Genomic DNA, 12726 nt, shown 5'->3' with positions numbered 1-12726 from the left:
TTTCATATCGATTACTTACTTCTTTATCTTCAACTAATTGATGTGTTTTAGACTTGACTCCTATTCCATATACTTAATCATTATATTATAGACAATATGGGATCTGATTTGAATTTCCTACGCTTGAGTTATTGCACTTGACATAAACATAAGGAAAAGTAATCAACAATATGCACGTCAAAGGAATAGAAAATAATAATAATACAATTATTAATGAAAATTCTACCATACTGAATGAATACTACCAAGGAATAGGAAGTAGGGAACTTGTTACTGATATGAATTCATTTGATCTCAATAATACTACTGAGTCCATTGAGGCAGCTAACTGCTATTGAACTTTATCCATTTTCAACTCTCCAGTAAGAATACTGAAACCGGTGATCAAGAGAAGAATGAACTTTCATGAGGAGTTTTGTAGCTAAAGACAATCAAGTGATTGAAATAGTCAGTGAGAACTTTGAATCATTGAACTTTCATTTTGCCCTTGTACTTAATAGTGTTCATCCGCGATCTCGTGACCGAGAATCAGATCTGGAACCTTTGGTTTCGCACTTGAAACTATATATCTCGTATTTCAGTGACACGGTGACCAACGGGAGTAGGTGTTAATAACAGGGCATCCCTGTTTTAAGAATGTTATGATAGTACCAAACTGTGAAAAGTTACGGTAACGTTACCTGGTCGTATTAGTACTGGTACGATTAGATCCCAACAATTATAGCTCAAAATACTTGAGAGTAGATAAAACATTGTAAGTGTATACCACTTGAGCTATCTTGTCTCACTTTTTCGATTGTTAATTGTAGTTATCTTGTGGACATTAGCTCAATCTCAATCCAATAATCAATATCAGTGGGCAATCAGCATTATTTCGTATGGCAGCTGCTCCTAACTAATTTTATTTTACCATGACTACGGTCAATTTTACATAATCTTATAGCTATATATATGTATATAAGCCTAACATTTGAACATCACCTCGGTTATTAGGTGTTGACCAAAGTAGTATTAATTAAATGTAGTTCATTTTTTCCCTATGATGTTTGTTATATTTTGTTGATGAAATGACGAATATAAATTCGTTTGTATTCCCTTATATCGTTAAATAATCATAATATTCATAATATAACATGTCTTGTCTGATAATTTACAGGATTAGTAAATGTTGATGACATTAATTTGCATATCATGGTATCTTGGCTTTAAGGATAAGATCTACCCTCTTCAAAGTTTTCATGCATTCTAATCGATGCATTCATTTATTGCGATGATTTCTTCTTATATTGGAATACAACTTGATGTATTTTTCTATTTTTCTTATATCTCTTGATGAAGGAAATGTTTATTGTAATTTCCTTACTTGTATGACCATATAAGGACAGTATAAACTATAGTCTTGGTTATTCATCGGATAAAATGATAAGTATATCAAGTCTGCCCAGTTTTTTGAAATGTTAAATGTTCAGTGTACTCCTTTTAATTTCTATAAAATGTAATTTCTGAGCTGATTTACAGCATCAATACTGAAACAGTATCTCGGCCTTCAGAAGACTTTGTTTGATAGATTTGAGTTTTACGATTCCTGATTTGGTTTATGTAGTCAGGTAGTCTCACCAGATACAATATGGCAGAATGTTAATTATCTAACTACCTATTAAATAAATAGACTACATACCTTCAATAAATGGGAACGTTTTTTACAAACAGTTTCAAGTTGAATGGTACTGTCATTCGAGTAATCGATACCTTGAGTAACATATTTTTGAACATACTCTAGATGAAGAAAATACATTTTCCTAGTAATTTCTTGACTTTTAACTGATGTTACTTCGAGATGTATATTATAAAGCGTTAATAACAGATGACATGAATTAAGGTGTTCATAAATTCAGATCGGGTAAGCTGTATTATGTGTAATTACAGTAGTATTCTTTAATCAATGAAATCTAAATCTTTTTTCTGTAAGTATTACTCATTTGTGCTCATATATTATTTCTTTTCTTTTCCAATTCAGGAAGTTGGATTGTCTGAAACTCGAATAAGTCGAGATTATGCTGAACTCGGTATGGCAGGTGCTCCAAGTTTAATAGGGTTTTCCGGACTAGTCGAATGGGATTTCACCCCAGACAATGTACCGATTCCTCGAAGACCTATAGCTTCAGGGTGAGTACAGTAATCTTTATTTTATTTTCATTGTTATAAACAGAACAACACTATCCAACACTTCAAATGTTATATGATAGTCGTTTCTTGTCATACAGTTGTCATTATTTTTCTATAGTTTTAAACTTCTAGTTTCAGAATTGTTAAGCATGTTTTCTGTCCTAATTCTATTTTTAATATCAAAGCATCCGTTTCAATAGTTAATCTTACAACATTAGAAGAACCTGTTTATTTTAAAGTCACAATAGAAAACTCCCAAATTTTCTTTCTTTTTACCAAAGGAAAGTTTCCACCTAAAGAATTCATATAATTTTTTTTTCAAATCTCATTAATTTTGAATTAAGAAAAGTTTTATTGTCATATTTACTTTCTCTCTAAGGTCATCTCAAGGTTACTTCTATAACCGGCACTCATTTTAACCAATTATCATATAGAATTTTTCACCTTGAAATTGTTTTATTCACGCCCACAATATGACTTTATGAAAATGTTTATGATTGGTATATAGATAACTGAGATACACTAATAAAATACATGCCAGAAAGAAAACCTTTCACAGTACTCTTTGTGATTCTAAATTGCCATTTGGGAATATGTTTGTTTTGAATCATGATTGTTCTCAAATAAATTACGAACATTTCGATAAGGAACAACAGGAAAATAAAGATGAATCATTTTTATACCCGATTGTTCGTGAACGGTGAGCTAATTTCATCACATATATTGAATAGTTTAAGTTTTGTATTCTGAATAATTTGTCCTTGAAAGATTGATGATAATTTTTAGTTTTCGTTATGTAAGAGATTTACAAAGCTCAATTAATTTCACATATCGCATTTGTTACAAATTAAATTAACTCTAATCTTATGTGTTGTCATGTATATCCCCAACTGATGAGTCTCAAGCAAAGATGAGACAAGTGTTTAGTACTGTTTGATAGTTTGAACTGTTTGTTCTACATCTCATGTTAGTCAGTGATGACAATTATCTTCCAGTTTCTATTTTGTTAAATAATAATAATGGAAAAAGCTTTTCTGCATCATTTCAATTCTTGTTTGCCTAACACTTATCCACTTGGTATGGCGTGTTGTCATTTTGTTATTTAGGAAATCAGTTGAGTGTTTAATTAGGATCGAAGACATGATTTTCTATACAAATTGGTGTTGGCATAATTGTAACATATGATATCAGACATTCAACTAGTTCATCGACAATGACTTCATGGGTTGATGTACTCAGTGTGTGGTCAGAGATTATGTAGTGTCGGGTGCTATGTCAAGCCGACATAGCTTGTTCTAACTTCCAGACAGGCCAATTTATTCGCCCTTCTTGAGCCACATTTTGAGCTTATTATTACTAACTGTTTTTATATGGATGTTTAGTGGCGTGTATTGCTTATCCTTTTCAGCACATATCTGTAACTTTTTTTGGTCTATGAATATTTTTGACTATAAATATCGATTAACGCTTGATTAAATCAAGTTGGCTTACATGCCTTCTCTATCGCACGTCATTTCGCTTTGCTCTCTTCTCTTCGCTTTCTTCTCGTCTTTTCTGCAAACGATTATCTGTTCAGATCAACGATTGTATGAAATATACTCATTCAAACTCCATTCTCGTATTTGATTTATTTAATCACGTTATTCACTAACGGGAGTTACGTTGATAATTATACACAAGGATTGGCGGAGTGTATATTTTGACAGCAATCATTCGATAACAATCAGAAATGATCAAATTGGAGTCTGATTAAGGGCCATTATAATGGAATGCAGGATATCCGTTTTATTCAATTCGGTATTCGTCAGCTGGATGTACTATTATCCTATTGTTGTTATTCATTCTGTGACTTAGACCCAGTACGTTTCAATACAAATAGTAATGCTTTATCCATTGAGCTACACAGTCCAAATAGACACCATGGTGGTTCAAATGTCAAAGAAATTAATTTTCAACCAATGAATTGCACGTTTGAATCCTTCTATGACTTTCAGTTCTTACATACTAATAGTATTTATCAGTTTTCAGTGGTTGTTTTACTAATCTTTTATGTAAACTACAAAATTAAATAACATTCACAAAACTCTGTACTAGTGACTTTTTTTTACATAATTTATGGCCGTATGAGCTAGTGTAATTTTAGAGAAAAGTGCTATTGTATGAAAATAACCCTTATTCAGTATTCACATATTTTAAACATTCCATCTGCTTACCTAAAGGTTTATTATTATAGTTACTTAGTTGATAAACACCTTCATTGATATTGTGTAGTCTCGTTTTTCTGTTAGGTGCCATATTTCCTCACTAAAGAAATGGGAAGTGGACGCGCTGCAAATTTATAGGCATGTATCCTATCCCAGTTTAAATCGAAATATGTAAAGATAACATAGGGCGAGAGGAATCCAAACATAATTAATGACTAAAATGAACTATTGTCTAACCAGAGATTACGCAATTAATAAAAGTGGTGTAAAATTAAAGCAGAGAATAAAAATAGATTGAGTATTAAATAACTTGATTATGCTTGTAATAATAAAAAAATATCTAATCATTTATCACATTAAACTGATCTGCATAAACCATTCAATGAAGAAATCAAGTAAATATAGGTAGGAAATATGTAATAATGATGGGATATATGCACTAAGGTTATTTTTTAACTCTATAACAGGGATGATATATTATATCTGAAAACAATCACAATAGATAATGGGTTAAGATGGGCTATTTTTAATCCGAGATTTCGTTTGAAAATCATTTGAATATTAACGTTGATCTTGTATTTGGGTTCCCTCTTCAATGAAATAATTTGAATAATGTATTGAGAAGAGTAGCTTTTCGTATTATTGATATGTTGTGTGGATTTTCGAATGTGAAGTTTCATATCACAGAGTGATTTGGTTTGATAATGATTAGAAGACAGGAAGCCTTGAACAACTGTCGTGTACCTTCAGACCTCACAGAAATCGATCAACTTTCAAACTTCTAAATCAGGTTTCAATGGTTTCTATTTTTAATTTCATTCAATTCACGATATAACACGACCGTCTTCTAGTCTCATTGGTGATTAGGTGCTTCACATCAGATACAGTTGAATTCCATTAACCACGGCTTCTCAATAAAATTCCGGGAATAATCACCACTCGAAATTGGTCACTTGTAAACACATAATAAGTGATACCACATAGTTTTCTGGAAATGATTTAATAAGAAGTTATGTAACAAAATCAGTCCATAAAATAAAGTTTTTTATCAATCTTTAAATAAATGGAACAAAATGGAATTATAAAGAGGGTTGTAAGCACACCATTCAAAGTACTTTGAAAAACCAGTGAGGAATTGACAGTTGAGAGTCTCATAAGTGTTGAAAAGTTTCATCCAATCAAAATGTCAAAAATTTATTTGTAAGTATTCTTGATACGTGTTACCATGTTTAAAATAAGAGCGACAGTAGTCTGATATATCCAATCCAAGTGACCTGTCTAGAATTGAAGACAAAATTATCCAACAGTAAATATGAAAGAGCCTATCTGATATTGTAAAATTCATCCCATTTTTAATTTCACTTACCGATTGCTCTGTATTGTGTAATATTATAATACTTTTGCTCTAGTTCATTATCTCATTCTCAATCGAATAGTTAAATAAGTGAATGCGATTGTGTCACGTGAATATACGATCTCATTGTTATAGTATAGTTTTCATTAATGATTGTGTTTTTTTAATTCTGAAAGCATTCAAGATAGTTTTAACAATAATAATTGGTAAAACACATTCAGTCAGATAGCAGATCTAATCATTACAAAGTAGTCATCGATAATGACTTCTCAAAAAATACACTTTCATGATGAGGGTGAACCATGTAATTAGGCCACCTCTAGCTATTAACCTCTACATAAGTTAAAGTAATTTCATCATGTTTTTCAGAATGACAATGAAAGCTCAAGATGAAAATTATAATAATCTAGGGAATAAAACATTGAAGATAAAGCTTCTAAACACAAAAATGATGAGAATTGAGTGCAACTATAATTCATGAACGACCTTTGAAAGACAATAAAATCACCTTGATAATTTAAATAGAGCAAGAACAAACATTGGTGCAGAATATTATAAATCCATATTATTTCCAGGTTTCTCGTCAGCTGCTTACAAACCAAAATTGTGATAGAATTTTTTTTACAGCAGCTGACGAGAATCCTCGAAATAATATGAATTCATACTATTCTGCATCAATGTTTGTACTTGCTCAATTTAAATTCATAAAGGGAACCAAATGCATGAAATTTCTAAAAAGCCACCTTGATAATGTCCACCTACTTACTAGGACTAAATGAGGGTTATAAAACTATGTGAGATATGAAAATTATGATTTACAGTTGATGTTTAGGATTGGGAATTAAATTTGGGGTTTTCATCACGAACTGACGTCGGCTAAAATGCCAAAACTATTTAGCCAAATGAATGAATGGATTTCTCACCAAAATCCAAGATCTGTTATCTTATATCTGATTGGTCAGTCCATAAATTATAGTCTCGCCAAAAATTGTTTTACATGGCAATAAATTCACATTCCGTTTTTAAATGCAAAGCAGTAATGCCGAAACTAATTATATCGTATCAATACCATGGTTGGACTTAATGGTTTCAAATGAATTGAGAATAGGGCAGAGAGTTAATCATAAATATATTTTTGTTATATCCCAACAAGTAGATAAATTATATTTCTGACGTTTTTTGACTTAATGTAAGCCATTTCTTCAGAGCAAATACATAACCGACATTAAATTAACACAAGTTTAAGTAGTACGAAGGAAAACAATGCAGAGTATTTTTAGTACATTTGAAATCATAGTAGGTCTAAATATGTCGATGTCAAGTAAAAAATAACTGATATTACTATTGATATCATTTCTTGATGAGAACTCTTACCTTAATTTCTTATCCTAACTCCTAGCCCCAACTTTTAATCTAAATCCCTAACCTAATTTTGAAAACCAAATAAGTAGTTTGGATTTTTCAAGGTCATTTGGTTATCCCTGTACTTCTACTTCTAGAAGTAAATTCTGAATGACGTAAACAATCAATAAAATGTTTTTTTGTCTTTGCCGTTGTTGCCATAGTTACTTGTCGGTTTTTATTTTGTTTTATGTGTATTCTGTGAAAATCTAACAAATGTATTAAATAACAACAAGGATAAAATGTCACTGGTCGTTTTTATTACTGATATGTCTATGAATTTAAATGATTGGTTTAATTGTGATAACTTCCGTTCGATGAAGTAGACAGTAATGATAATGATGATAATGTTAGTGAAAACTTAAAAATTGAACATGACATCATCGAATATATCCATTTGAATTATAAATTTCTTTTATCACTTCACCTCACTACTTCTTACATGTGAGTATATGTGTAGATTTAAGAGGGTAGACATCTTTTTTAATAATACAAGTCATTCATGAGTAACACTGAACATTGTACATATTCGTGTTTCTGTTCAAATTGCTTCACGACATCAGCACTATACGATAAATAATCAAGACAAATGCCGACATAGTAGGACTACTGACAACCTCAGTAACAGAAGAAAGGACCAGTTATGGAAAATATGATTTATGTGAAATGAATTTGTAGGTTAAAGAAAAGTGCAAGATTTCGGGACTAATCATTTGGGAGTAGACAAAGAGTGAATGCATATATGACATTTGGGACCGATTTTGATCGATTTCCACCTGATATCTTCAACCAGTAGTTATGATAATTGTCCGGGGCTCAATCAGGGACTATTCACCTACCTCCTATATTCAACCAATAACTTTGTGGATCGATGCCACGTTCTCATTTTACTGTTCCTAGATTTTTTTCTGCCTACATCTACACTCAAGCATCACTGATTGAGGAAGGTAGTGTGTAGACATACGTAATTTATGTTCAAATCACCTTTTTTCCACAATACAATTGCAATAATCGGTGGTTGATTAGTTACCAATGCAATGTAATGCTCAATAATGATTGAAATTTATGTAAAACCAATTGCTTATTGACTTACCTGAGTCGACCGTATATGTATCCATCCCTCTTTCTTTCTTTCTTTCTTTCTTTCACTCACCCGAACACATTTCACAATACACGACTTTCATTTTTAGTGCAATTAAGCTGTAAACATTTAAACATGATTGGCTGAACATGGTTTAATGCAGCAATGTTTTTATAACTTTATATATCACCGATAATTTTGATTTATTCCCAAATGAAAAAGTGTAATTTATAAAACATTTAAATTACTTAGATTATTTCATCTTCGCTTATTTATTGATAAAAAAGTGCTAACCTTCAGCTGAAGTGATGAACGTATAATATAGGAACAGGACTATCAGCATCGAGAACAAGACTTTTAGGGTTTTACGCGACATATAAATATCACGTATATTATGAAGTAGAATTACTTTAATGTGGTGCTTAAACGATTTAAAATGCTATTGAAAATTAAATTTTTGCCATCATTGAGTGAAAATGATAATGCTAAATGTTTCAAATACTCAATTGTTTCTGCGTATGGTATATGATAGGGTAAATTGACATTCTAAATCTTCAATCTTGAAACAAACCTTAACCTACTGGCATTATATTTTATAAACGAACTAATCATATGGCGCCTTATGAATTTTCGCGTGAAATTCATCCACATTGCTAGAAATCCCCTAATCTTTACCCTAAATGATTAACTCTTACTAGTAACAGTGTGAGAACTCTTAAAGATCTAGTTGGATTTCATAAAAGTTAGAGGAGACGGATAATCTATTTCCATAGTAGTTAGTTTATATCGTTCTTTTGATTAACTGGTATAATAACCTGTAGAAGACATTATTGTGGATTCATAATGCTAAAGCGATAGCAAGAATAATAGAATTTTATTAGAAAGGCTAAAATCTCTTTGAGAAGGATAACCGCTCGCACACTTTCTACCAATTCGATTTTTCGCATGACCTTTGCCTACTGATTGATTATCATGTCTTTTTATTTCACTAAATTGCTACACGCTTGCAGATCATATTCTGCTAGTAACGAATTTTGTAGCATTTTCGTTTGAGTTGGATTTCCTACCATAACTATCAAGTTACATTCAATTCCGTTTTCTTCCTGTGTTAGCCGTCGAGGTTTGATGTGTTGGGTATAGTATATAGTGTATAGTATATATACGAGAACCGATCGTATTAGCGTAGCTCTATCGTTGTCGTACCTAGATCCGTAACATCATAGGCCAGCTGAACCCCAATAACAAAACACAACACAAAAAATATGAAAATCTTTTTATAATTTGTGATATTATTGTTTTCTTCGACCAGACTATATTTTATGGGCGAACCAATCAGATATAAGATAACAGATCTTGGATTTTGGTGAGAAATCCATTCATTCATTTGGCTAAATAGTTTTGGCATTTTAGCCGACGTCAGTTCGTGATGAAAACCCCAAATTTAATTCCCAATCCTAAACATCAACTGTAAATCATAATTTTCATATCTCACATAGTTTTATAACCCTCATTTAGTCCTAGTAAGTAGGTGGACATTTCCAAAGTGATTTTAGTGTCTTTCAAAGGTCGTTCATGAATTATCGTCTCACCTAATAATGACCACTTCACTATCTCCTCTTCATTTATATACCTATGCCTCAATTTACTTAACCATTTTGAATATAAATATTTGCAGTTGTATTTGTGAAAGCTGGTTAGTGGTGGATAAAAACATCAATTTCTTTCAGTTGTAATATGAAGCTAGTAAGATAAGTTACAATTAAGACAGTGATGATAATGAATAAACATTGAGAATATGATTGTAAAAGAACAAATGAAAGGTAAGCATGTTTGAAGGATTATTAAAATTTAAGATTTTACGAGATAGAGATGATATGCAGTAAATTCATGTATGCGACTACAATCTACTCTCATTTAGGATACTACCAAATATCTTTTGCCTATTGATCATATTTACTGAAAAATATTATATCCACCAAATAAAAGTTTGTATTTTCAAATTTCATTCATTCATATTCTATCAAATTTATCCGTGTTTATATTATTGTTGTTTATATCAATCTTCTCAATGTACTTTTGGTGCACAGATAACATACAATTTCATAAAAGGTTTAGTAAATATTTTATGTTATATAAATTGATTTTGGTTTAGAGGTTAAGTGTTTACTTGAGAGACCGAACATTCTGGTTTCGATCCCTAGTGGTAGGGTCGTATTGAAGAGTCCTATACTTGAAAAACAAAACAACAACCATCTACTGCCTTCTGGTTTACAATGGTTGTTTGACTAAGATTATTCCATAATGTTAACCATACAGTTTATCACATAGTTTCAATAATCTTTAGTTTTTCATTGAATTGTCTCATTTCATCACAGCGATTAACAGTTTTAAATTTTATATGTTATGTGAAAACTAATTTTTATGAATTATGATATAAATTAGAATACGGTTATTATATATCTGTTTATATATAATTACTGAAAAACTCTCGGTACTACTAAATAGAATACTATTAACAATAATCAGGACTCTATTACTACAGAAATTGCTTAGTTCCTACAACTTTTATGTAAATAAAACTAATCGTGTTTTTCATGATTGTGCATTTGTGTTTACTTGTAATGGTTCTGTTGTACTAATGAAAAAAAAGGTCATAAAATGGTTTCATTATATTCGTGTGTATGTGTAAATGTTGCTATATTCAATAATATTTAAACAATTATTTATTTCATTTTACTCTCATTATGTTCTATGTATAGCGTTCAAATTGATTGACCGTGATTATGCCCGCTTTTTTTTTCAAAAACAAAAATAACATAAAATAAACAAACAGATAGGACAAATTGGAGTTATTGACATTCAGAATTGCAATTGATCAATCTCTGTTGTTATATGTATATCCTGAGATGATTGAGTTGATAAAGAATTGGTAAAGAGTTTGCAATTTTACTCATTGAACAATAAGCATCAATTTGTAATGCATGATGGTAGTGTTAAATTGTAAATCAGTTGTAATTGTGAATCAAGGCATGAGAACTTACTGATATACAAAGGTGATGCGCTCATTGAAAATTCTGAATCAAAACGTCGTGCTTATGCTTTGCTGATGAGTATCATACTAAAATGAAATAGTTTTTCAGAACTTCTTGGTTTTTAGGGATTGTCTGGTTAGAACTAGTCTGTAATCTAAAAACATCTTCAATTTAAATGATCTCCACATACATACAATTATGACTACATTGGTTCTGTTAGATGGATTCGGTGTAGTACTCATTTTTTTCTCAAATGAAACGTGTCTAACTCCAACACTAAATAATTTGCGTTGTTTTACTGTCAGGTATGTGTTTAAGTAAATTCCTTCATCATTGTATATGAATACGCCTAGATATACTGTGGGTCAGCAGCCAAATAATAGACATTTGCTTAATTGCCTGTAACATAGTATTTCAGAATTGATGGATTATAATTAACAATAGAATCTAGTGTATTTCACTCAATTTGTGATTTGTCAGCTAAGCACACATCTGTATCACAATTTATTCTGAAAATATAAACCAGTACCTTTAACTTTAAACGTCTAACGCATTATTCACCAAGCTACTGAATTTCATATAGTCCCTAACTTGTTGAACGAGTCTGGTGCTTATATTATTATTCATGATATTAAGAGTATGAATTATGTTGTTGATATTCTATATTGAATTCGAGTAATTCGTTCTTAGTAATTCTTATTACTTGAATCTTTGCTTTTCATAATAACAATAATTTTTTTCTTTTTTAATAGAATTTATTTAAGAAATCAATGTAGAAACTAATTTTATTTAACAGACAATTACTAGTCTAACGATAATCCGAAGGGGTTTTGTGGAGATTGTAGTAGTTTCAATAGTTGAGATCATAAGTCAATTGAAGCTAGACCACTATGGAAAACCTGGAAGCACTGGACGGCCGTTTCAACCCATTGTGAGATTCCTCAGCAGTGCGCATCCACGACCCCGCCTCACGGGATTCGAGCTCAGGACCTATTGGTCTCGCGCGCGATCGCTTAACCACTAGACCAGTGAGCCGGAATCCAGAGGTGTTAATGTCTAACTTCAACTAATCCACGAAATTGAGCGACACATGCACCATTGTCATCAGTGAGTGGATGTGGCTGTGCACTGCTGAGGATCCCATAATAGGATGAAACGGCCGTTCAGTGCTTCCAGGTTTTCCATGGTGGTCTAGCTTTAATTAACTTATGATCTCAACTATTGAAACTAATCATAATCATGATAAACTTTCTCAATTTAATTTTCTTAAAAATATAATTTATTGACTGATTTCTAAATATGAAATGGAAAATTACATAAAGTACATTGTTGTTTCGTAATTTATGAAATGAATTTTGATTATTTTAGGTGTACTTTATTTTTGTTCAATTATATATGGATGGAAGTTTGTGATGAAGGTCATTTTCATCACGTACACAATGACTAGTTAATATGATCGTGTGTTTTTTTTGTGAAAAAAAACAAACT

General features: G+C 31.2%; 1 protein-coding gene across 2 annotated transcripts in view; it reads left to right on the top strand.

Annotated features, from left to right (window-relative positions):
- Positions 1-12726, top strand: part of ANK2_13 (Ankyrin-2) — a 98146-nt gene that overhangs the window by 54367 nt on the left and 31053 nt on the right. Inside the window, exon 18 of one of the 2 annotated variants that reach the window (XM_051217514.1) lies at positions 2018-2166. In XM_051217514.1, the coding sequence (XP_051064932.1) occupies positions 2018-2166 (149 nt within the window). Of the gene's footprint in view, positions 1-2017; positions 2867-12726 lie in introns of both variants that reach the window. The other variant, XM_051217513.1, reaches the window with a different exon arrangement.

The sequence above is a fragment of the Schistosoma haematobium genome, chromosome 5 (assembly GCF_000699445.3).
Source record: "Schistosoma haematobium chromosome 5, whole genome shotgun sequence".
In the NCBI taxonomy this organism is placed as follows: domain Eukaryota; kingdom Metazoa; phylum Platyhelminthes; class Trematoda; order Strigeidida; family Schistosomatidae; genus Schistosoma; species Schistosoma haematobium.
The sequence above is the reverse complement of the archived record's forward strand: the minus strand, read 5'-3'. Positions and strand labels throughout refer to the sequence as shown.